Here is a 26965-nt window from a genome sequence, read left to right on the forward strand (position 1 = left end):
AGCATCAATGGGACCGGATGGTGTCCTAAGCTGCGTTATACACAAGCTCAAAGATGAACTAACCCCACACCTAAACACACTGTTCAAACTCAGCCTCTCCACAGGTTACATACCCATAGAGTGGCGTACAGCAACAGTTATTCTGCTCCACAAAGGTGGAGCCACAACAGACCCCGGGAACTATCGCCCTATAAGCCTGACTAGCTTGGTCTGCAAGGCTATGGAGCACATCATCATGGAACTCATTAACAGAGACACTGGCAACCTCCAAACACTGGACCCTACCCAGTTCGGCTTTAAGGGCAGATCATGCCTCCTAAACCTGGTGGACTTCTTTGAGACAGTTACCAAGGCTATAGACGAGGGAAAGGTGGTACACACAGCCTACCTAGACCTCGCAAAGGCCTTCGACACCATTCCCCATTCTGGTATTATAGACAAGCTCACCAGCCTGAACATAAACGCCTACATCACAAGATGGGTTGCCAACTGGCTCACGAACAGAACCCACATGATGAGAGTTGCGGAAGCTAGGTCCGACTCTAAAATGGTTACAAGTGGCGTTTCCCAGGGCTCAGTCGTAGGACCCCCCTTGTTCAGCATATACTTCTCAGAGGTACAGGTAAGCACAGGGGGACTATGGCTGACCAAGTTCGCAGACGACTGCAAACTAGGGGCTATAATTGACTCTCCGGCTGACACAGACATCCTCCAAAAGAGTCTCATTGAGACGGATACCTGGTGTCAAAATCATGGCCTCAAGCTAAATGCCAAAAAGTGCATAGTCATCCCCTTTGGAAAAAACTAAAGTACCCACAAACTACCACATAGCTGGTAGTTCCCTAAATATGGAAGACGTAATAAGGGATATGGGTACCCAAGTAGATAGTAATCTCTCCTTTGCTAATCACATTGCCAAAGTGATTAGAAAATCCTTCTACGTGGCCCACCTAATCACAAACGGGTTCGCATCCAGTCCAAAAGAGATCATTGTGCCCCTCTACTCATCAGACCCATCATGGAGTACAACGCCCCATTTGGGATATACCTTACAAGACACCTGGAACAGCTGGAAAGACCACAGAAGTACCTCACCAAGAGGATCACTGACCTCAAACAGATGCCCTATGCAGCTCAACTGAAGAAACTCCAGCTGTACTCGGTTGCATACCGCCTACTCAGAGGTGATCTCTGCTTGACATACAAAGCCATGTCCAACCCAGAATTGATGGACATGCTCCACCTAAAAAAATATATATATATATACCCCCCCGAGCCACACATTCTAGGGATCTAAACCTCACCACAACAATAAATAGGACGTGCATTCCTGTCCCAGAGACTTCACATGCTTTAGAACAAGATTCCAATCTACATTAGGCAGAGCTCCTCGCTAACACTCTTCAAGAGAAACCTTGACGAGTGGATAGGAAACAGAAAGTTTACCCCGGGAATCACTTCAGTGGGTCTGCTGGACAGAGGCACAAGGAACTAATCTAAGGGGGGGGGGCGGCGAAAGCCAGCACATTCTGGCTAGGCTTATAAATGCCTTCGGGCAGATAGCCTAGTACCTATTTATGAACCTATAAAAGGAAAGCAATTGCTGTCCAGGACCAAGGAGGACCAGGTGCCCAATTGGAAGCAATCTCTGCTTAGCCTGAACCATTAAATAAGAGCATTAGTGAAATTTTCTAAAGCCAACTTCGAGTCCAAATTGGCCACATCTACTAGAAACAATCATAAGGCCTTCTTCACATATGTCCGCAAACTCAAAGGAAGCACCCAGATATGTTCAGAACTGGTGGTCAAGGACACCATATACACAAAAGTTGTAGATATAGCCAATCTGTTGGCTAACAAATTCAGCGAAAACTTTTCCCCTCTGCCCCCCATCAGTAAATCAGGACATCCCCAGTATCTGCACCCCACTCGTTATCGCTAGGGAACAGATCATCGTTGCCCTCTCAAAGGCAAAAAATACAGACTCCATGAGACCCGGTAACATCTCAGGCTGCATACTACATGAATTCAACCAAAGCCAGAGTACCGGCTTTGTCCCAGCCAAGTGGAGGACAGTCAGTGTCATCCCTTTACATAAAGGTGGAGCGTCCACCGATCTGGGAAATTAAAGACCCATCAGCCTAACTAGCCTGATCTGCAAGGCCATGGAACGGATTATCATGGACCTCATTAACAGGGACATTGGCAACCTCCAAACACTCAACCCCATACAGTGTGTTTTTGTCAAGGGGAGGTCATTTCTGTTAAATCTGGTCGACTTCTTTGAGACAATCACCAAAGCCATGGACGAGGGGAAGCTGGTGCACACCATCTACCTTGATCTGGCCAAAGCCTTCGGCACTATTCCCCACTCGGGCATGATAAATAAACCTTCTCAACTAGGCATCAATCCATATGTTACCAGATGGGTAGCAAACTGGCTCACTGATAGAACCCACCTAACCAAAATAGCGGAAGCCACCTCAAGCAGTAGACCTGTAACGAGCGGCATACCCCAGGGATTGGTCTTGGGGCCTCTGTTATTCTGGATTTACTTCTCTGAGGTGCAGGCCAAAACGAGTGGGCTATGGATGGTCAAGTTTGTAGATGACTGCAAGCTGAGCACCGTCACAAACTTCCCCAAGTGATGTGGACATATCTCCAAGAGGGTCTCACCTAAACAAATGACTGGTGCCAGAAACATGGTCTCAAGCTGAATGCCAAAAAATGCATCATCATCCCCTTTGGGGAGAGTGACATCCTCACATATTATCATATTAATAATGTCCTAAGTACACAATCAGTAGTGAGGGATTTGGACACCCAGGTTGATAGCAGCCTCACTTTTGACCACCATGTTGCTTCCGTTGTACGGGAAGCTTTCTACATGGCCAACCTCATAAGTAAGGGTATCTCATCCAGGGACAAAGAGGTCATAACGTCCCTGTATTCTTCCCTTATAAGGCCAATTATTGAGTACAGTGATCCCTTTGGCATGTACCTTGCAAAGCATATGCATCAGCTGGAGAGACCACAGAGGTTCCTCACCAGGAGAGTCCAGGGCCTCAAACATCTACCCTACACAGATAGGCTAAAAGCCCTGTCCCTCTACTCAGTTTCATACAGACTCCCCAGAGGTGACCTGTGTCTGGCATGCAAAGTAATCTCAGACCCGGCTTGATGGGACGGCTGCATATCTGCAAGTCAAGCTCCACTCGAGTAACCTGCATGTGCAGCCTCAACCTGGTCTGTGATATCAATAAGACTTGTTGGCAGGACAGATTTGTGTCCCAGAGACTCCTCCATCTGTGGAATAGACTCCCTCTCCACATCAAATAGAGTACCTTATTATCCCTTTATAAGCACAACCTGGATAACTTGATAGGAAACAGAAAATACACCCCTGGAATGTCCCTGCTGGACAGGGGCGTTGGGTGCTGAATTGTCTAAACATGGGCTAAACTCTTGGCTAGGCTTATAAGGGCCTCAGGGCCGGTTCCCTATTAGTAAGTCGAACGTTTACCTTATCGAATCCCTAAACGTCGATCCATCCTTATCGAAACGCAAAATCATTGAACGTCCAGAAGAGTGAAACCGGAAACGGCGAATCATCATGGTTGGCCTTCTGTGGTATAGCTCCATAAGGTAAGTGTGCGATAGTTATGGACCTTAGGGTTAGGGCCCGGGTTAAGGTAAGTGCATTGATGATAATGTATGTTAGATTTAGTGTAGGGTTTTGTTAAGTGTATGTGTGTCGATTATTTAGTTTGTTTGGGTTTAGCTTTTTAAGGTAAGTGTGCGATAGTTACAGACCTTAGGGTTAGGGTGCGGGTTAAGTTGTGTGCATACTTGGTGGTATATGTAAGATTTAGTGTAGGGTTAGAAGTAGGGTTTAGTTTAGGGTTAGATGTAGGGATTTGGTTAGTGTATGTATGTGGTTTATTTAGTTTGTGTAGGTAGCATGTAGCGGGCGGTGGGATGGGACAAGTATGATAGTTCGATGTTTTGAATTTCATGGTTTAGGGCATTCGGTGTTTTTGCGGTTCGATGAGGACAGGTCGACATTTAGGGATTCGATAAGGTAAGAGTTTGTGTTTATAATATAGACCCTCAGGGCCAATAGCCTAGTAACTTCCTATGATCCTATAATGGTTTCGCAACAAAAAGACAGCACTGTAGATATTCTGGAGATGGGCAAGGCCCTATTTTGATCTCTTTGGTTCACCATCCAATACCCAAAGAAGAGAGATTTTCAACATCATTCCTCAGGAAAGACTGTCACCAAGAGAAGCATTCATCCACAGTTGGTCCCAGGTCTTCTCTATGCATTCCCTCTCATAATCAGTTTCCTCCAGAAAGCTAAAATGTGTAGAGCAAATTTCATTTTCATAGGCCCGTTCTGTCTGCGCCTGTTATTGGGTCCCCCTGTTGTGGGCTCACTTGAAGAGAAGACCCTTTCTCCTTCTTCAGCAGCCTCATCTGCTGTCAGAGCTGTCTGGATCTCCTCACCCAGACATTTTCTGCCTTCATCTCACCTCTTGGATTCTCCACTTCCAAGAGGTGGCCAAAAAGGTAACCAGTATATTGTTTGCTTCTCAGAAACCTCTCACATGTAAAACAGACTAACGCAAATGGAAATAGTTTGCATTATGGGTTCCAAGTAGGGTATGGATCCTATTTCAGCTTCCCTCTCCCATGTGCTTACTTTTCAGGCATATCTCTTTGAGGAATGAGCTAGTTACTCTCTCTTTAAGGTATATCTGGCAGCTTTTTCACCAAATTGGGTCTGTGTTAAATAAACAAATGCTTAAAATGTCGAGTACAACATACTCGAACACTTTTAAGTGAACGTTTATTTAATCGACTGCTCAGAACTTCGTAAAACAGAGTTCTGAAATATTTTGTTTGGCCAGCACTGATGTATGTGATGTAATACGTCATGTAAGCTAGTGCTAATGGGGCCGTATGGTGCAGAATGGGAGAATTTCCCTTTTCTGCATTGAAGTGCGGTCTCGGAGTTGGTATATTTAAGTAGGGGGGTGTGGGGGTGCAGCCCCCCACATGGGGGGCAGGGGGGCTTGGCCCCCTGCTTGCAACGTTACAGTATGTCCCCCCCCCCTTTTTTTTTTTTTTTGTTATTATATGTATGTACCTGCTGTTAGTTGGTTTGATGTACTGTAGCACTTGGGAGGGGTAGGTGGCCAAACTAAACATTTCGAGTTTGTGTTTTTCAACATCCTAAGCAGTCGGTTAAATAAACATTCGCTTAAAGTGTTCGAGTATGTTGTACTGAACATTTTAAGCGTTCGTTTATTTAACACAGACCCACCAAATTAAGGTCTGCTACATTTATGAGTCTGCAAAGGGGCACCTCCTTGGAGAGCTGGATCCGCTATTGAAAATGTCATATAGTATGATGCATTACTGCTAGGGTTAAATTCACCTGTTTCACTAGCTGACCAGTATTCATGAAAAATGACTAAGTGCAGTTTCATTCCAGACTCCCCTTGGTTAGGCCTGTCATTTCCTGAACTTAAATTTCATGTTGGAAAATATAACTAGACCTCCCTTTGAACTGGCCGGTTTCACTGACTTAATCACTTGGAATACTACCCTTCTGATAGCCATTACTTTTGCAAGAAGAGTTTCAAAGATTCATGCTTTATCTTCCAAACCCCTATACTTGACCCTTCATCTGGACAGAGTGACACTTGGGGCTAATCCATCTTTTGTGGCAGGCTACCCAAACCAATTTGAACCAGTCCATTAATCTGCCTGTATTTTACCAAAATATGTAATTAAAGGGGAATATCAGTTACTGTCTGGATGTTCAGACATATTACATTTTTCAGTTGACATACATTATACATCACATATTTTTTCTTTCCTTGTAACTGTCTAAGTCCAACAGTGCATAAATTGCTGAACTTCTCCCTTTCTTTACTCCTCACTGCTCCTCCTGAACATTAATTTGCACATATTGTTCTCATTATTTCCATTTATTTCTATGTAAGCGGATCCTTTCCCCTTTTGTAAATATTTCTCTTCCAGTTCTTTTATCTCTTTTATAGTACTCAATACTTCAAATACAGTTGGTTTAGACTTTTCCATTTTCCAGCAATTGCTTTTTGGCAGCCAACAGAATTAAACTTAATAAGGCAGTCTAGACAATTCAGATACGTTCCAATTTTGTGTCCCATCTCAAAAGTGTCATTTCCTTAGTTATAGCTATTTACACACTCGATATTTTTGACAGAGTACTCTCTTTGGGAATGTTTAAAATCTGCCAACTCATTACATTTTCAAAACATATGATCCCAGTTACCTCTTTATTCCCCATTGCACCTCCAATATTTGCTATCTACCCAAGGAAAAATTCTTTGAAATCTCATTAGGATATAAAATACCTATGCAAACACCTCCAAGTAAAGATTCTAAACCTTCTGGACTTTGTTGCATACTTGGGAGACATATATATATGTCCTCACATTATATTTTGTACACTGTTTTTCCAGTCTCTCTTCCCAATCTTTTCTAACCTCCTCTGATTGACTCTCATAGTTATAAAATATTTTATATGTCGTATTAATTACCCATTTTTAGCAGCAATGTCTGTTTTAGATTCAACTAAAATCTCTACCAGAGCAAGGGTTTCACTTAGGATTCCCCTATCCGTTTTTCTTTGTATCTACTCTTGATATCAATCTCTGGTAGGGAAGGCAGTCTCTAGTCTGCAATCCAAACATCTTCTTGGCTTCATCCCACTCTATTACCCTTCCCTCTCTAGTTATTTATTGGTTACTTTGCCAATTTTCTCCAGTAGATTCCTGCTCCCTCTTATCTATTTTCTGTACCAGTACTTATATTCATTCCTGTTTGCAAAATTTATTTTCTCAATTCTCATGTTTGCTTAGTTCTTGCAATACTTTCTGCTACTTTATGAATATAATATCCTGTGTTCTTATTGTTATACTCATTAACTCATTCAAGGCTACAGCACCTGTTTTGTATACTTATAGTTAACACCAATAGCTCCATATGGTGTCCAGACCTTTCTGGGGTCTACCTTTTTTACCTAAGTCACTTACCAGCTTATAATAAGCAGAATTAGAAAATACAATGATTAATTAATAAAATGACACCAAGACTGTCAAAAAAGGATGCCCGAAAGTAGAAAAGCCTTTATTATCTTCTGCTTTTTAAGTTTGTTTTTCAGAAAATGCTCTACAGTGCAAGAATGTGTGCAGGCAGTGAGGTGCAACATTCCGCCCCACATAGGTATCAGTGAGTGAAGGATATACATCAAAATCCACTCTTTATTTCTTGAATATCCCTCACGTCATCATCTTTCCATTTTGAATTATAATCTTCGATATATATATATATATATATATATATATATATATATATATATATATATATATATATATGTATGTGCATATATATATATATATATATATATATATATATATATATATATATATATATATATATATATATATATATATATATACATATATATATGTATATATATATACATATATATATACATATATATATATATATACATATGAGCATTAATTGTGTAGCTTTAAAATATCACTTCAAATCAGGTAATCCTAAACCACTTTCTTCTATTGGAAGGATGAACTTATCCCAATTAACTCCTGCCTGCTTACCCTCACAGATAAACTCCATCAAGTCTTTATTAATTAATGTCCACAACTTCTCCTATGGTTCATAAAAATCTGCCCAACCTACATATTAAACAAAAGGGACTAAATATTTTCACTGCTTGTATTTTACTGTCCATATCCAGCTTAGTTTCTCAGTTTTTGTATTGTCTTTTGTTTAGTCTCTGCCCACATATCCTTAGTTGCCACAATAGAAGCCTTTTTTATCCATACTCCTAAATACTTCATCTTATCATGTCCCCATAAGTAATGAGAATTTCTGAACTGATTCATGTATGAGTATGGAATTCATGGCTATAGCCTTTCTTTTTTCTTCATTAATCATATCCCGGAAGGACTTGAAACCGTCTCAAAATGTTCTACCACACCGAGGTGTTCTTTTCTGGATAGATGAGGTTCAAAGTAATATCATCTGCAAATAAAGCCAACTTTTCTTGATTACCATACTAATTATATCCTTGTATTTCTGAGTCATTTATTTTCTGTGCTAATGGCTGTAAATATAAAGCCAATAACAAAGGGGAAAGATAACTCCTCTACCTGGCTCCTCTGTTCAAACACAATTTATCAGAGAGAAACCCTCCCCTTTTACTTCCTGCATTTGATCCTTCACAATTCTTCATAACTTTAACCGTATTATTGTATCAGAAAATGCTAATGCTTCCATTGCCGTACTCATAAAATCTGAACACTCTAACTCCCCTCTGCATCAAGACCCACTAAGAACAGTGGTATTTTCTTACATTCTGCTTCCCTCTGGATCATTATTGTTCTATTAATGCTGTCAAATGTTTGCTTCCCCTCCACAAAACTACATTGATCCATATCTATCCATTTTGGCAACACCTTTGCCATTCTTTTAGCTAGTATAGACATAAACACTTTATAGTTATGGTTTAAAATTGAAATGGGTCTGTATGAAGCTGGATCTGAGGGATCTTTACCACTTTTCAGTAATACAGCCACCACAGCTTTCTTCCAAGATGTTGGTGCTTCCCCTCTTCTTAAAATACTGTTAAAATCTTTCAGATCTTTATCACTTTCTTCCCTTCTAACTTCCAAACTTACACAAGAATACCATCTATTCCTGGAGACTTTCCCAAAGATCAATTATATATTACCATTTTAGCCCGTCTCCTCATATCTTAACTGTTAGTTGTTGAGCCTCTTCTCCCTCTAATCTTACCATAATTAAGTCTTCCATACATAGTTCAATTTGCGCTCTTTCTCTGTTTCCACATTTCTGTTTTTTTATAAATGTTCATAAAATTTTCCAAAATATCTCTAATACCTTTACAGGATCTCTGGTTATTTTTCTTGTTATAGTCTACCTAAGTTTGGCAAAAACCCTTTCTACTTTCTGTTGTCTAAGTCATGCTAAAAGTTTTTGTCCTCTGGAGATATTATCAAAAAGAGTTGGTTAACAGTAATCTTTTAAAACTCATGCATATTATCTAGCTATTCCCTTATTTTCTCCTTATCATTCTGCATTTGTGCATCTTCTTGTTCTGTGAGATTACCCTTATTCTGCAATACTTTAACCATTGTCAGTCTCGAGCAATTCCTATAACTTCTTAGCCATTTCTTTTCTTTTATTTTTACCTTATTTTTAAACTCCATTTTCAGTTTATCTCACTCACTATAACTATCCTTTCCTTAAATTCCTCTCTTTTTAACATGTAGTTGGAAAAGTGCATTTTTTGCCTTGTTTTTTTATTGGTGCATGATCTGAAAAAGTTATTGAATGTGTGTTAGAGCTTTCAGACAAATGCACATGTTTCTGTAAAACATAATTTCTGTCTAGTCTAACCCAGTTATTTTACAGTGGGGAATAGTATGTAAATTCTCTGAGGTCCTACTACTAATTCACATCTTCCATTACAAATATTTTCATAAATTTCTTCAAAGATCTACCCTGTTTGGTTATATTGTCCCTTCTAGTTCCCTCTGAAGCATCCTCACTACTGCAGATCAATTTCCACTCCCCACTTTTAAGTAATAGTCCCTGCTAAAAGATGGTTATTTCTTCCAAAATTTTCTTAAGCTCCATAACAGCAGTTTTTGGTGTAATATAAATACATGCCAGCATAGTACTTCTTTGCCAGTAACCTCTTACTACTCACAAATCTACTACAATGTGATAGTGTTCAATCTCGCCGTTTGTTCTTACACATGGGTTCGGAGCCGATCCTCGGCTCCGTGCCGGCCTCTTGCAAGCTCTGCATCGAGAAGAAGCTCGAGACAATCTAATACCCACAATCCCCCTCTGCCTTTACCTCAGATCTAGTTTGCCGCTGCTGCATACGCATCGTTGGGAGCTAGCTCGAGAGTTTCTAAGCTAAGATATAACTTTTTGTTGTATTTTATTAAGAATTATATTCTATTTGATATTGGCTGTATTAACAAGTGTGATTGTGTTGTGGTTCCGTAATTCCTTGGTTCCGTTAACCTTATTTTCGGTATTTTTGTATCGGGCCTACTCCTTCACATCTACCATATTGAGACAATTTAACCGGATTTGACATTAACCTGATTGTGACTTTTACTCGGATTGACTGTGTTTTTCTGTAGTTATATATTTTTATACTATGTCGGAGAAAGCAAAGTCTGGTTTCAAACGTTGTCAGTGTGGCCAAAAAATGTCGGTCACTGACAACCACAGTTCCTGCGTCTACTGTCTTGGCCCTCTTCACTTACAAGAGGATTGCTCCATCTGTCACTCTTTTAGTGGGAGGGTCATGACAGATAGGCGCAGGAAACTGATGGACAGAGGTCTACTGAAACCAGCTTTCCAAGAGGCTTTGGATGCTTCTGACCAGGCATCGAAGTCCTCTAAGGAATCGAAGACGTCGGAGCCTAAGTCATCGGCTCCGAGCTCTTCTTCAAAGGTTAGATCACCGGTTCCACAGACTTCGGGCCGAGTGTTCAACTGGTGTCGGTTCCTGAGCCTCCAGTCTTGCAACGGGTGATCGAGCTCCCTCGTTCCGGCATATTGAGGTCGGCTCCGTCTTCGGTTCCTTCGACCCGTTCTTCCTCCAAACTTTCGGATGTCGATGTGGATCGCGTGGTGCAGAAGTTGTTGGAGCATTCGGCCCTCTCTAAACTTATTTCGGTTTCCACCCAGTTGGTGTCGAAACTTGAAGGCCTTCCTGTATCTCCATCCATTCCTCCTCCGAGACCGATTCAGTCTTTGGAGCCGGAAGAGGCTGCTCTGCTGATTGTGGAGCCCTCGGGTCCAGAACCGTCCTTTCTCGGTCTGTTCCTCACCTCGACTCCGTCGGACGCGGTACCGGAGTCTCGGAGCCGACGGTCTGTTCTTGGTTCCGGGGCCGAGAGTCGAACCGACGTGTCGGTTCCGACTCTCCCCCTCGGGGCCTCGGCACGGATCGATTCGGCTCCGTCCTCGGGGTCGATGCCTTCGGTGCCCATGTCGGGGATTCTTCCCATTTCTTCGGAACCGGGGGACTCTTCGATGCGGGACCTGGGAGCGTTCGACCTGATGAGGAAGGTGTTGTCTACCCAGACAACCACATCAGTGGAAGCAGTTTCTCCTCCCCATAAAGGGCCTTTGTCTTCATCTGCACCCACGGCCACATCCAAGCGTCGGGCACCAGTGTCTCAGCTACCCCTGGAGGGTGCCCCCTCTTCCTCCGAGGCTTCTTCGGATGCTCCCCACGAGGAAGTCCCTAGGAAGAGACTGTGTAAGAGGAGACACTTGGATTCTCCACAGGAATCCATAACATCTGATACTGACTTAGATGAGTCAGAGGGGTCCCCTAAGTCACCTTCAGAAGATGTCTCTTTTTCAGACATTTTGGAGATCCTGAAACAGAGAGGTGACTGGCAGTCCCTTCCCCGTTCTGAGGATGAGTCAGTTCTGCTGAAGGCATTTGGTGCTCGCCCTTCCTCCTCCTGGGTCACTCCGCCCTCGACGAACTAATGGAACTTATTGCTCAAGGGCGTGGGAGGCTCCTGACACAGTGGAACCTGTTCCTAGGAAACCGAACAAGTACATCACAGCACCTCAGGATAAGTCCTACCTTACTAAGGAGTTCCAGTAGACGCTATGGTGGTGGCTGCAGCCACGAAAAAGGAGATGTCGGAGTCTTCTTCGTCTGTCCATCCGCCTAATAAAGATTCTAGGACGATGGATAGATATGGGAAGCGCATTTTAGTTCAGCGGCTTTTTCCATGCGGTCCCTGAACTATTTGACCCATTTTACACGTCTGCAGAGGGATCTAGTCAAAGAGTTGGGAGATACCCTCCAGGGTACTACAGATGCAGCTGTCTCAGAGAAAGTGACAGCGCAACTTAATACCCTAACATCGATTGTTAACTCGTCCATGAGGCTGATTTCTTACGCGGCAAGGTTCGAGTAGGGCAGCAGCTTCAGCGATTGCTCTTCGTAGACAATCCTGGATGCGCCTATGCTCCTTTGGAAGCCTTCAAGTCTTCCTTTACAAACGCCCCATTTGACGGTGCCACTCTTTTGGCCCCAAAGTAAAGGAGACCCTTACCGGTGTGAACAAGAGGGAAAGACTCTGTCTGCTGTCGGAGTCCGTTTTTCCACCCCAACTAGACCGTACCCCAAAGGGCAACGCGGTGGGAAAATGTGGTTTCGAAAACCACAAGGGTCTTTCTCAGGCACACAGGGTGATGCCCCCTCTAGAGGCAGAGGAGGAGGCAGAGGTGGAAGACGCCGCCCTGGCGGCAGAGGGGGTCCGCAACATCAAGGTGACAGGGATACACTCCCTGGTAAACCTTTTCAGCACTCCTGAGAGGAGGCCCGACTGTCCTGCTCTGGAGGCAGTCGGGGGTCGCTTAGCTTTATACCCTCAGGCCTGGCAAGGTATAACTACAGACAAGTGGGTAAAAAGCGTAGTTACCAGAGGTTATTCCATACCCTTCCTATCCTATCCCATTCCAAAGAAAAGACTCCCAGATGTACCGCCCCATCTGCGAGAGCCAGCAGCTTTAGAAATTTCAAAGCTGCTAGAAAAGAGTCATCCAGCCAGTCCCAGCGGACCAGCAAGGATTCGGGACTTACTCAAGGTTCTTTTAGTTCCAAAGAAAACAGGGGACTGGAGGCCCATTCTAGACCTAAGCTACCTCAATACTTTCGTCAAGAAAGAAAAGTTCGAATGGTCACGCTTCAATCGATCCTTCCATTCTTACAGAAGGACGAGTGGATGTGCTCAATAGATCTAGAGGATGCATACTACCACATCAAAATGGCCAGGGCATCCAGAGATCATTTGCGCTTCGGCTGGGAGCCAGTCACTTTCAATTTCGAGCCCTGCCCTTTGGTCTGACCTCAGCCCCAGGGTCTTCACCAAATGTATGGCAGTGGTAGCGTCTCACTTGAGACGTCAGGGATTCCAGGTGTTTCCGTATCTGGACGACTGGCTCCTTTCGGCCACCACCCGGCGTCAACTACTGCAGGCCAGAGACTATGTTCTTCAACTATGTGTTCACCTAGGGATCTCCGTAAATTTCGGAAAATCCTTACTTCAGCCATCACAAAATATCTTGTTCATAGGAGCAGAGTTAAACACACGTCAATTAATTCTGAAGCTCCCCCCAGAAAGGATATTATCACTGCAGACTCACATACGTCTTCTACTCTTGTCAAGGAAATCTCCTGCAAAACTAGTACTGAAGGTGTTGGGCCTCATGTCAGCCTCCCTTATTGCAATTCCCCTGGGAAGGCTGCACATGAGAGTCCTACAGTGGCTACTGTTTGCACAATGGTCATTTCAACAACTACCTCTAACACACGAGATTCTTATAACAAAGACTTGCAAAACAGATCTAAACTGGTGGCTTCAAACGTGCAACCTTTCCCAGGGGAGGCCATTTGTGCTATCCACGCCCACAGTTACGGTGACCACGGACGCTTCCCTGATAGGGTGGGGGGGCATCTTTCAGGGACAGACAGTCCAAGGCGAATGGACCAATTTGGAGTACAATCTGCACATCAATGTTCTAGAGTTGAGGGCAGTGTTTCTAGCGTTGCAACACTTTGCTCCCCTTCTTCCTCTAGGGACTATTGCAGTTCAGACGGACAACATGTCGGTAGTCTGGTACATAAACAAACAAGGGGGAACCAAGTCCTATCAACTATGCAGAGAGGCCATGAGAATTTGGCAATGGGCGGAGTCCACGGGTCGCTTTCTAATAGCAACGCACATCCCGGGGTCATCCAACGTCATAGCCGACAGGCTGAGCAGAGCAATTCTGTTACCGCACGAGTGGTCTCTAAAACAGTCAGTGGCGGAAAGGATTTTTCGCACGTGGGGCCAGCCTTCCTGCGATCTGTTTGCGTCTCCAATGAATGCCAAATGCAGGAGCTACTTTGCCCTATTACCCTCCAGGGAAGTCCCCAGGACGCACTGGTTTACGATTGGCCCCCGGGACTCCTATACGCATTTCCCCCATTTCCTCTGATATCGAAGTTTCTCCAGAAAGCCAGGAACCTACACAGGACGATAATCCTCATTGCTCCATTCTGGCCTCGTCAAATTTGGTTTCCCTTCCTGAAAATACACTGCATTCGGGGACCCTGGATTCTGGACCCAGAGCCAGATCTATTGACTCACTCGTCAGGGGTTCCCACCCCGCTCCTGTCACTCCATCTAGCAGCTTGGCTGCTCCAATTCCCAACTTAGCCAGGTCTGATCTTTTGTCACCAGCAGTCCAGGATATATTAGTGGCTTCGCATAAAGCTTCCACTACGAAAACATATACTAGTAAATGGAAGCGGTTTGTATTTTGGGCAAAGGCACACCATGTGGATCCCTTTATAGCTCCTTTGAATAAGATATTAGAGTTCTTAACAGACTTATTTCATCAGGGTGCTTCTCCTGCTACTCTAAAAGTTCAATTGGCTGCCATTTCGAATTTCCATGTGGAAGAATGTGGAGCTCCTGTTATGGCTCACAGACTTTGTAAAGCCTTTTTAAAAGGAGTTTTTCATATTAGACCACCGGTCAGATCTCCTCGTCACCTTGGAGTCTAAACTTGTTGCTATCTAAATTAATGTTGTCCCCTTTTGAACCTGCCTCTTCTTGCCCATTAAAATTTTTGTCCTGGAAAACTCTCTTTCTGGTAGCCATTACTTCTGCTAGACGAGTGTCTGAACTTCAGGCTCTCCATCAAGCACCCTTATTTGATCTTTCACTCTGACAGAGTTTCTCTTCGAACCAATTCATCCTTCCTCCCTAAAGTATGTTCCATTAACAATATTAATCAGTCCATTGAATTACCCACTTTCTTCAAAAACCACTCCAACAAAATGGAGTATATGTTACACAAATTAGATGTTCACAGACAGCTAAGGTTTTATTTGGATAGAACAAAAGATCACAGGAAAACAGATCAACTCTTTGTGGCTTTTGCTGATAGCAGGAAACCACTTGCAGTTACCAAAAGAACTCTTTCTAAATGGTTAACGGATTGTATAATCTATGTCTACGATTCTGCAGATCAACCCCTTTTACACAAACCCAAAGGACATTCCACAAGATCGATATCTACGTCTTTGGCTCATGCAGCTCGCCTACCTCTGGATGCTATTTGTGCGGCTGCTACCTGGTCTAAGCCACATACATTTATTTCTCATTATAAAGTAGACAAGGTTTCTAGGGACAGGGCAACCTTTGGTTCCACTGTGCTCAAGAACGTCCTTCCGTGAGTTCCTCAGGATCAAGGAGCTAGGGACGCTACCCATGTGTAAGAACAAACGGCGAGATTGAACACTATCACATATAGAAGTTATGTCCTTACCATAACGTTCCATGTGGAGTGTTCATCTCGCCTTTGTTCTTACAGTCCCACCCTCCCACCCTTAGGAAGAACGTTCTTTGAGGCCTGGCCAGAAGCATTTTTTGCTACTGCTGTTATTCTGTGTACATAGTTGGTATGCACATATATGTTTATATGTGTCTGTTTAGATATGTTATGTGTGTAGGCATGAATGTGCTTTTATATAGATTGGTTTGCTTGCAAACTAGATCTGAGGTAAAGGCAGAGGGGGATTGTGGGTATTAGATTGTCTCGAGTTTCTTCTCGATGCAGAGCTTGCAAGAGGCCGGCACGGAGCCGAGGATCGGCTCCGAACCCATGTGTAAGAACAAAGGCGAGATGAACACTCCACATGGAACGTTATGGTAAGGACATAACTTCTATTTATTGTCTTTTTTCCTTCTTCTTTCACTATTGAGGCCCCTCTAACAATTAGTATAATTACATCCTTTTTCCTTTGTCCCTGAAATTCTGACAAATATCTTTCCTGAAATCCTTTCTTTGTCAAATTCACATGCTCATTTTTTTCTAAATGTGTCTCCTGCAGCATTGTTATTTGCAATCTGCATTTTTAAATCTAATCCACTACTCCATCCTTGTTTTCTATACCTGTAAGACCATTTACATTCCAAGATAATGTAGATAGCATAGCCATTATAATAAAAAGCTTTTTTCCCCACCAATTATACATGTCAGTTTTTTGAATGTGTATGTCCAGCTTTCTTGTTACGTGCACATACTAATGTTTGGCAGGCTAATTTTTATACAGTTATTTCTTCTCATTTCCATTTGAATCTGTCACATTTTTCAAGAGTTTTTATTTTAATGAAAAACCTCAAACAAAAAAAAATAAATAAATACATTTTCAAAACACTCCATCGTTTATTAACTTAGGAGAAACAAACAAAACTATGTGCATCTTCAAAAAAATATTTTTAACCTTCCATATAGGAACAATATCTTCAAATCAATAGCTGCACCCACAGACATTACCTTTCCTAAAATTAAGGTTACCCATGCTAAAGTACATGTTACAGCCTGTGTTCCCACTTAACACTGATTGCTGTCAGTTCTTTTTATCTCTGTTCCCATCCCAGATGTGAAAAACAGCTTGTATGCTTTCAGAAAACATTCACTTTTAGCCCTATTGTTTAGGCTTTCCCTAAATAAAACTAAATTATACACTCTTCTAGAAAATGTAGCAAAGTATTAATGCTGATAGAGAGGACGCTATTTCTTATTTACTTCCCATAATTTCATACTTTATTTTTCGCTGAACTGCTTGCCATTGTATCTTTACATTTTGCATTTCTCACAGCAAAAATGCTCAGAATAATCAAAATTAATTGCTTGCACCTGCAGACAGATTATCTCCATGTAAAAGTAGTCAGCAATATAAGTCTTTGTAAATTTCATTCAGAACATAATGTACACTGCCTTAGCAGCAGACTTGACTCCCACTAAACATTTGGAAATGAAAAAAAAACAGTCTAGTATATTTGCAGATGTAATAAACTTGTCATTTTTCATGGCTTTCATAATTCTGTCTTATTTGTCAAGATTTCTTGTTTACAAAAAAGAAGAAAACATTTATAGTTTAAGCAAAGGGCATTAATCTAGGTATTCACCCTTGTAAAAATGAATCTTAATCTGATATATAATGTAATCAGTGCAGTTTTACATCCCACCCCAACTCCAGTAGCCCAAGATCACGGCACATTAACATTAAACTTTCTTTTTTTTCAGCCTTTCTTCTCTTGCTATACTGTAAAGCTTATATAGCTTACAACTAAAAAGTGGTTGTTTACTTTAGTATCGTTAACACATACAGCAGTCATGTAAGAGACTCCTCGTACATTTAAAATATCCCTGACTAATTTAACATGCAGTTTATATAATGAAACGTATACAAATACCAATAAGGACAACAATTGTTGTACTTGGTTACTTCTTCCCTTTTGGGACCTTCTCAACATTAATGACATAAACTGGGGTATATGCTTTATAGTCCAGTCATATGTATAACAAAGTCAACAAAAATCAAGTCTTTCTCAGCCTCTGTATTGCAAAGCCATAATTCATAATTGTGATTGATGATGTATATCCTCCCATTTATTCTCTAATTCCAGTGTTGCTGGTCTTCTTCCTGTTAATCTGTATTTCCCAACATGAGACTCTGATTCAAGTCCAGGATAATCATGTATGTTCTAATCCACTCCTGTGCTTTTTTCCATCTTGCAAGCATTCTGCTTTGGAACATTGGCAACGTCTCCATGAGCTTTATTGTCAGAAGAATAAAAAGCAGAGTCACCTTCTGTTTGCTGGCTCACTTTTTGTTGGCTGTTTTTTTTTTTTTTTTTTTTCCGTAAACAATTCTGCATAAAAATATGTTTTGATCCACCTGGAAAAAAATATTCTAAAGACAGTTGGATGCAGCAGCTTGAATCTCACACCTGCATCTCAACATTGTCTGATTGCTGCGATAAATTTGCTTCTCTTCTTCCTGGTGTACAGTCAATAATCATTTTCCACAAACACTCTGCAGACTCCAATTTTTAATACTTTTCCCTCCTGTCATAGTTTTCTCAGGATCAACCGTTTCTTCTGGTATGATTGCAGGTTTACTAATGCAGGTCTTGGTTGATTTCAGTGCATACACTTGATGTCCCCTTTCAGTTGACAAAATCCTGTTGTGGAATAACAGTCTAATTGCTTATTTGTGCTTTTAGAAAATTAATAGAGACTGTTCCTTCCAGTTTCTTCTGGTACAGCAGAAAATGTCAGTTTTTTTTCTATTCAGTCTGTCTTTTAACTCTACCATTTTTGAAACAGCTCTTCTTGAGAAGTCTCATAGTTAGCAAGCCTTTTCATTTCAGCCTCTGGTTTTTGCAGATTTATCAGTTCATCTGAACAGCTAGTTAAAGCTTCTATTTTTCCAGCCTTTTTTATTTGAGTTGATGTATGCCTTCAAAGTTTCATTTATTTTAATCACCTCTGAATACATTTGACTTATTTTTTCTCTAAATTACTAAAAGTCATGTCTTGTACCAAAGCTGAAGCTTGAACTTCTTTTTGCTGAACAGCTGCAGGATTCTTTACAGTCTCTATTTTCTTTTCAACTTTTCTGGTTGGTTTTCTTTCAGGTTCTTCACATTTCTTCTTTGCTGGCATACAGGTAGTGTACTAACTAGCCAGTAACTGAGATTTACTCAAGCTGGCAATATCACTGACTGTTGCACCTAAGTTTCTTTTTTTCACACAGGGAGAGCTGAAATTAAGCTGTTAATCAGTGTACAGCCATCTTGGAAGTCCCTTACAAGGTTTATAAGTTTATTACAAATTTCTTTACACTGGCATTCAGAAAAGTTTGTAGATAAAAAATGGTCACTGTGAATCCCCAAAAATTAGTATGCTGTTAAAAAGAACTGACTTGGAGTGTAAAAACAAGTGAGCTTTCTTTTGTCTGATTAATTTTGTATCATGTTTTATTGTTCCATTTCAGAATACAGTGAGGCTGCAGCTCAGCAGATTCATGAGATCAACTTAAAGTATTGTGATGATATCATTCAGCAACGCCAGCACTCTTTGAAAGCACAAAAATTGTTTGAAGGCATGTATAAAGTTTTAAATAAGCAAAGTTATTGAAAAGATAATTAAACTGTTGTCCTTGCTTGACACTGATTGTATTACAGATAGATAATGACAGTAGTAATTAAAACTGAATAAGCATAAGAAACTGTTCTTGCTGTGATGAAAGTAGCTTTCTGTTGTATTCAAAATGCTTTGCTGTACAGTATTTGTGTAGGGTGGTATTCACTTGTAGGACAAGATTTGCCAACATTTGAAAGTAAAGGCCTGCGAAATTTAGGTGCTGCAAAGCAACAGTTGTTTGGATAACTGAATCCAGTAGTGAAAATATATATTATGAGGTATTACTGTGAGAAATAAATGCACCTGATCTGATGTCTATTTTCGTCTAATTCAATATCTGGGTTTTCGGATCTGGCTGGATCGGACCTTGGCGCCTTATACCATAGTATTGGATCTGACTCCTCCCCTACCTACAATTCCTCCCTCCTGCCTGAATTACCTCATATCTTATTTGTAGTCTGCCTAACTGGACATGTTGACTGAGAGCTCCATCCTGTTTTCGCAATAGGTAAAGATTTTATTCCTCCCTTTAGCTATAATTAGGATTTTTTATTAATAAGTAATACTTTTAGTACTGATGCTTAATATTTAAGATAGTTTATAGAGTTAGTGTGAATTTTCCTTGTAACTTTACAGTGTGTAGTATGTTTGCTAAGCTTTGAATTAGACATTTACGCATATATGTTTATATAGTTAGAGATATAGTACTTTTTATATTAATATATCTGCAGGCTTCAAAAAGTGTTCCTCCTGTAGGCATAAAATCCCACTCCAAGACCCACTTTCTCAGTATGTGTACTGTTTGGGGCTTTCCCACTTGCAGGACACCAACAATATTTCTGCTACTTTTGACCCAAGGACTCTTCAAGAAAGGAAAGAGAAACTAATTTTGAAAGGGCTCCTTCCCCCTCAGAGGGTCCAAAATGTCTTTGAATCTGAAGGTACCCTCTACCTCCACCTCCTCTCATTCCAAGGTGTCTCCGTCAGAAATCCCAAGGCACATTCCCCAGAAGAGGACTTGCAAGCGGAAGCATACTGACTCCTCTTCTGAGTTAGACACTGAAGACTCTGACTTAAATGATGGAGAAGGCTCCCAAAGATACCCTCAAAGGCATTTACTTTGGAGATATCCTAGAATTGATGAAACAGAGGGGGTATGGTCCACTGAAACTCCTTCTTCTGAGTCAGTGTTTCTCAAAGCTTTTGGTTGTGGCCCTTCAACATCCTTGGTAGTTCCACCTCCTGATGCCTTAATTGGCCTCAGTGCTCAGAAGGCTTGGAAGGAACCTGATATGGCAGAACCTATCCCAAAAATGTGAGGTAAGATTCTAGTTGCCCCCAAAATGGAAAACATTGGCTAAGGGTCCCTCTGTAGATGCCATGGTGGTAGCAGCAGCCACAAAAAAAGAAACTGTCAGAAGAAAGTTCCACTGTTGATCTCCTTAACAGGCAGTTGAGGGCATTGGACAGATTAGGGAAATGGACATACGATTTAACATTTGCACTCCAAGCACCAAACTAGATAGTACACCTGACATGATTCCAGTGGGATTTCATCAGGGAGCTTTCAAATTCCCTGGCGGGTAACCTACCTTCAGATGTCCAGAAAACAGTGGATACCCAAGTGTTTACCCTACAGTCATCCTCAAATGTGACCATGAGACTGCTATCTAATGCAGCAGATGATACAGCAAACACAGCGAGCACAGGTATTTCCATGCAATGTCATGTCTAGATGCAGCTTTGCAATTTTACAGAAAGCTTTAAGACAGCCTTCATAAATATCTCCTATGATGGTTCCACCTTATTTGGACCAAAAGTAGTTATCAGGATGGTATGACCTTGTCTGCCATAGTGGTCCATTTTTCTACTCCTTTATAGTCCGTTTACAGAAATCAAAGAGGAGGAAGGAAAATGTGGCTCAAGAAATCACAAGGTTTTCACCACAACACTCCTAGGAACAGGCCTCCCCCCAAGTCAGAGGAGGAGGCAACGGCATCGGATGTCACCCACAGGACAGAGGCAGTCTGCAAAACCAAGGTTTCTGTGGATCTTTCACAGAGAAATCTCATCAGCATCCCTGAATGCTTGCCCAACTGCTTCTCTCTGGAGTCAATCAGGAGATGCTTCTCCTCATGGCCTCTAGCCTGGCAAAAGCTGTAACTTCCAGTTCTTGGGTGCAAAGTATCATCACCAGAGGTTATACAGTACCTTTTTAGAATCTTCAAAGACAAAACAGAAGATACCTGATACTCTACCCAATCAGTTGGAATGTGCAGCAACAGAGGTGTCAAAGTTCTGAACAATAAAGTCATCCAACCAGTCCACCAAGATCGGTTAGGATCTAGAGTCTATGCAAGGTTCTTTTTAGTTCCAAAAAAGACAGTGGACCTCAAACCAATGTTGGATCGCAGTCTGAATCAATATGTAAAGTAGACAAAATTCTGGATGGTCACTGTACAGTCCATTCTACCACTGCTAAGGAAGGACAATTGAATGGGCTCTATTGATTTTCAGGTCGCCTACTATCATATCAGGATCCAGCGATAGTCCAGGAAAGTCCTCCTTTTTCTGTTGAAAGAAAATCACTATCAGTTCAAAGCTTTGCCATTCGGTCTCACCACACCTCCCAGGGTGTTCACCAAGATAATGCTAACCATCACAGCTTATCTCCGTCTGCAAGGGATCCATGTCTTCCCATATACAGACAATTGGCTTCTAACTGCTACCTGCAAGGATCTACTATTGCAACACCAGTCAGTCCTTCTATCCCTGAAAACTCACGAGTGTTTCAATAAATTTCTAAAGGCTATCACCCTCTCAGAGCATTAAATTCATAAGCTTGCCACATAGACACAGTGCATCAAATAGCAAAACTTCTCCGAACACGAGCCAAATCCTTAAGGTCTGTAGATCTCCAAGTGTTAAAACACCCGCAGCTTCAAGCACAAATTATTCTGTGACTATTAGGATTAATGGCCTCCTATATAACTCTGGTTCCTTTGCCCAGATATCACATGAGAGTTCTACAATGGACACTAGCTGTACAATGGTCACTAAAGCTCCATCCTCTTCAAAACAGGATTTGCCTGACTCAGTTCTGCATAAATCATATACAATGGTGGATTTGTCCAAAACACTTTTTCAGGGCAGACCCTTCCATCCTCTTACTCCCAAGAATACAGTCACCACAGAAACCTTCCTTCTAAGGTTGGGGAGGGGGCATTTCTAAGAGAAGCATGGTCATCAATAGAGGCCAAAATTTACATCAATGTCCTGGAGATGAGAGTGGTCCTGATAATGTTTCAGGCATTTCAGGACCTTCTACCCAAGGATGTGATAGCCATCCACTGAGATAATATGTCAGTGGTTTTGTATATCAACAAACAAGGTGGAACACGCTCATGCCCTCTTTACCGGGAAGCCACGAGAGTTTGGCAATGGGCGATGTCTTTGAACTGCTTTCTAGTAGTAATGCACATACCTGGGACATCCAATATTCTAGTGGACAAACTGAGCAGAACTATTCTCTTGCCTCATGCGTGGTTTCTCAATGAAGCAGTGGCAACAGAAATTTTCAACCACTGTGGTCAACCTTGCTTTGACATCTTTGCTTCATACCTCAACAATAAATGCAGCCGTTATTTTGCCCTTGTCCCTCCATGGGAGCAGTCACTGAGAGATGCTCTAGTCCATTTGTGGTCCCCACATATCCTTTATGCCTTTCCACAAATTCCTGTCCTCACCAAGTTCATTCAGAAAGCCACAGAGTGCAAGACCAGGGTAATCCTCATTGCTCCTCCTGGACTCAGCAGGTAAGCTTGCCTTTCTTTGGCTTCATCTTCTGCACCTACCATGGGGTCTGGAACCCATTCCAGATATACTCAGTCACCCATTCTTGCTACCTCTACCAGATCTCAAAGCCCTAAAACTAACTGCATGATTTCTCTAATTTTAACAATTGCCAGAGATGTCGGGCTTGCTGGCCTGGTAGTCCATGTAATATCTTCTTCTCAAAATGACTCAACCAAGAAGATTTACAAAAGTAAATTGAATGTTTTTTTTCTATATGGGCCCCTTTACATGAGATTTTGTCGTTTCAATCAGAACTATTTAAAGCTGGCTCTAATTACTGTACAGTCAAAGTCCACCATTTCACATTTTCACATAGGGCACAATGATACATCCATTATTTCTCTTAAAGTGACCAAGGCTTTCCTTAGAGGAACTTTCTTATTGAGACCCCCAGTTTTTGATCCGGTTCCTCCTTGAGATATTACAATTTTGCTTTAACACTAACCCAAAAACTCTTTAAGCCCATCGCTTCAGTAGATCGAAAGTTTCTCTCATGGAAGACTATCTTCTTGGTTACTATTACACCTGCAAAATGTGTGTCAGAATTACAAGCACTTTCATCAAATCTCTGTTCCTTATTTTTCACAAGGATAGAGTGTCACTGAGAACAAACCAGTTATTTCTTCCCAAAGTAGCTTCAGAATCCAACTTAAACCAACAGATTCATTTGCCAGTTTTCTTTACAAACTTTGCTAACAAAGGATCTGAAGTAGGCAGACTTCATTTGTCTGCAACCTGTGGGTATCGGATCCGACCTCGGATCCGAGCCGGCATTTCAAAAGCTTAGGCTCCGAGCTCCTAGCTCCTCCCTCTACCCATAACCCCTTGCCAATCCCTGACTGACCTCAGATTTCGTTTGCCGCTTTCAAGTTGCGACGGATTCCTAGAGCTCCTAGTGCAGATAAGTTTTCTGACAGAAAAATTTTCAAAAACTTTAACTTTTTTAATTTAATTAGTTAGAGGTGTTTGTGTTAGGCTTTCCTCTCTCTATTCTTTTAATTTTTTCTCGGGTTTGGCGTAGTTTGTGTGTGTGTGTGTGTGTATTTTAGGCCTGTTAGGGCTTAACATGTCTGAAGCCCATAAGGCAGTATTCTCTAAATGTACCGAGTGTGGCCATAAGCTATCCCCAGCGGATGGCCACACTCGTCGTCATGCTTGGGGTTGAACACCTGTCTTCTGGTTGTACCATTTGTGCAGGGTTCAACCCCCGAGCTTTGAGGGAGCGGAGGTCGAAGCTGGTTCTGGCGGGACTTCTCCCTCCAGATACCGCTTCGGCTTCTGCCCCTTCTACACAGCAAACAGTTGCTGTGGGCTCTCCTCCACCGGCTGGGACTCAACCTCCCTCTAAGTTGCCAGAGGAGAGAGAGTCTTCTAGGGAGCGAGAGAAGAAGGAGAGGCATAGGGAGAGGCACCACAAACGGAGAGCTGAAACTTCTAGTTCGGCTCCTCCATCCAAGCGGGCCTCTCCTGTGCCTTCTAGCTTTCCTCCTCCTCGGCTCCACTCCCCTCGGTTCTCTCCTGGGCCCGAGGAGGAGGAGGCTAGCCCTTCAGCGAGGTCCCCAAGGCGGCTCTCTAGATCCGCTTCGGTGGCCTCGACTAGACACACCTTTTCTATGAGTGAAGCAGATATGGACCGGATGATGAGGAAATTCATCCAGGCCCAAATGCAAATGGGAGTGCTCCTAGCCCCCATCCGGGAGGGCTTGACCCTTTCACCCCTTTGGCTCCTTCTCCGACCCACACCATGGGTTCGGAGCTGTCGGCGCCGGGCAGAGTTGGATCCGGGGGTGGGTCGGATCCGATAGGTCGGCGCACCTCGGATCCGTCCCATCCCTTGAGTGCTTGGTGCCGGACCCGACCTCTCGGAGCCGAGGACTGAGCCTCGGATCCGAGGGAGCTGGTGTGTCTTCGGCTCCGTCTAGGTCGGAGCACACCGGTCTCTCGGATCCGATGGTCTCGGCTCCGGCTCCGATCCGTGCGTCGGATCCGAGTGGGGGTCGGCTCTCGGGGTTTAGAGAAGCTGGCTCCCCCTCGGCCTTCGACGTAGTGGAAAGGGCACTGTTGAGGACTACCGGACCCCCGGTCCCTGCCACGGCTCCATCCCGCGCTCCCTTGCAGTTGGGCCAGGCCCCCACCAGCCGGTTCCAGGGACAGCCCGCCTCGATGTCCCAAGTAGTTCCCTTGGAACATCCAGCTGCGGAAGAGTACTCCTCGGACAGTCCCGAAGAAGTACCTCGGAAGCGTAAGTGCAAAAGGAGGCACATGGACTCCCCCGAGTCTGTTACCGAAGACACAGACCTGGATGAAGGGGAAGGCTCCCCAAGATCACCCCCTGAGGACGTCTCATTTGGAGACATTATGGAAATGTTGAGGATCAGGGGGGGGTGGTCAGCCCCCAAGGCCTCCTCAGACGAGTCTGTGTTCTTGGAGGCATTCGAGGCGGGCCCATCTACCTCTTGGGTGTCCCCTCCTGCCGATCCTCTGGTGGACCTTATATCCATCAGAGCGTGGAAGGATCCGGACACCGTTGAGCCTGTACCCAAGCGTCCTGACCGTATCCTTTCCCCTCCGGCGGACCGCACTCACTGGAGCAAAGGCCCCCCAGTAGATGCCATGATGATGGCTGCAGCCACTAAGAGGGAATTGGCCCAGGACAGTCCCTCTATGCATCCTCCGGGCAAGGAGTCCCGCTCGATGGATCGCATTGGGAAGCGAGTTTTCAGTTCAGCAACCTTCTCTTTGAGAGCGCTGAACTACATGGCACACGTCATCAGGATGCAGCGGGATCCGATTAAAGAATACGCTGCATCTCCCCCAGAGTCCATGTCGGGTGAGGATAAACAGGTATACTCCACCCGAATGGCCACTCTTAGATCAGTTTCTAACACATCTATGCGGCTGCTTTCTCATGCTACCAAGGGAGCCGCTAGAGCCAGCGGAGCAGGCCTAGTCATGAGGCGGCAGGCCTGGCTCCGCCACTGTGATTTCGCAGAGCCCTTCAAGGCGACTTTCGCGAATGCCCCCTTCGATGGTTCTGCCTTGTTTGGCAAAACTGTTCGCGAAACATTAGTCCAGAGCGAGAAGGACGGGAAGACGCTGTCTGCCGTCGGAGTCCGCTTCTCAGCTCCCCAGAGGTCCTTCTCGAAGAACCAAAAGGGACAGAAGAAGATGTGGTTCCGGAAATCGCAGCAGTCCCAACCTGCTCCGGATAACCAGTCCTTCCGTGGCAGAGGAGGACGGGGAGGTCGCCGTCCTAGAGGCAGGGGGGCTCCTAGCAACTTTGGGTCCAGAGAACCTTTCTCTGATAGACCCACGCAGCAGCCCTGAAGGGTTGCCCGGCTGTCCGTCTCTGGAGGCAGTCGGGGGGGCGTTTTTCGAGGCACCTAACTTCTTGGGAGTCCATCACAACAGACCGTTGGGTGCTTCGTGTGATATCCAGAGGTTATACAATTCCCCTGTACAAAGTTCCCAGATCTCGCAGCCTCCCAGATGTTCCACCCGACCAAAGGGAGGCAGCAGCTATCGAAATCGGACAGCTGCTAGAAAAAAGAGCTATCCAGTGCGTCCCCCCAGATCAAACCGGGTCAGGGTTTTACTCCAGGTTCTTTTTAGTGCCAAAGAAAACGGGGGACTTAAGACAGATTCTAGATCTTTCCCTGCTGAACCTGTCAGTAACCAAGCAAAAGTTCCGGATGGTCACCCTTCAATCTATACTCCTCCTCTTGAGGGAGAATGACTGAATGTGCTCCATCGACCTCAAGGACGCGTACTACCACATTCGCATGGACAGACGGTCCAGGAGGTTTCTTCGCTTCCGGCTGGGAGCCAGTCATTATCAGTTCAGGGTCCTTCCCTTTGGTCTCACCTCAGCCCCCAGGGTGTTCACCAAGGTTTTAGCTGTTGTAGCGGCCCACCTGAGGCTCCAGGGATTACAGGTCTTTCCGTACCTGGACGACTGGCT

General features: G+C 43.5%; 1 protein-coding gene across 1 annotated transcript in view; it reads left to right on the forward strand.

The window, feature by feature from the left end:
* The window catches only part of LOC122787953 (troponin C-like), a 743205-nt gene that overhangs the window by 246031 nt on the left and 470209 nt on the right, over nt 1-26965 (forward strand). Inside the window, exon 3 of the mRNA XM_044054879.1 lies at nt 19001-19108. Within this exon, the coding sequence (XP_043910814.1) occupies nt 19001-19108 (108 nt within the window). The remainder of the gene's footprint in view (nt 1-19000; nt 19109-26965) is intronic.

This window comes from Protopterus annectens, chromosome 13.part0 (genome assembly GCF_019279795.1).
Source record: "Protopterus annectens isolate FY-2018-M chromosome 13.part0, PAN1.0, whole genome shotgun sequence".
NCBI lineage: Eukaryota > Metazoa > Chordata > Ceratodontiformes > Protopteridae > Protopterus > Protopterus annectens.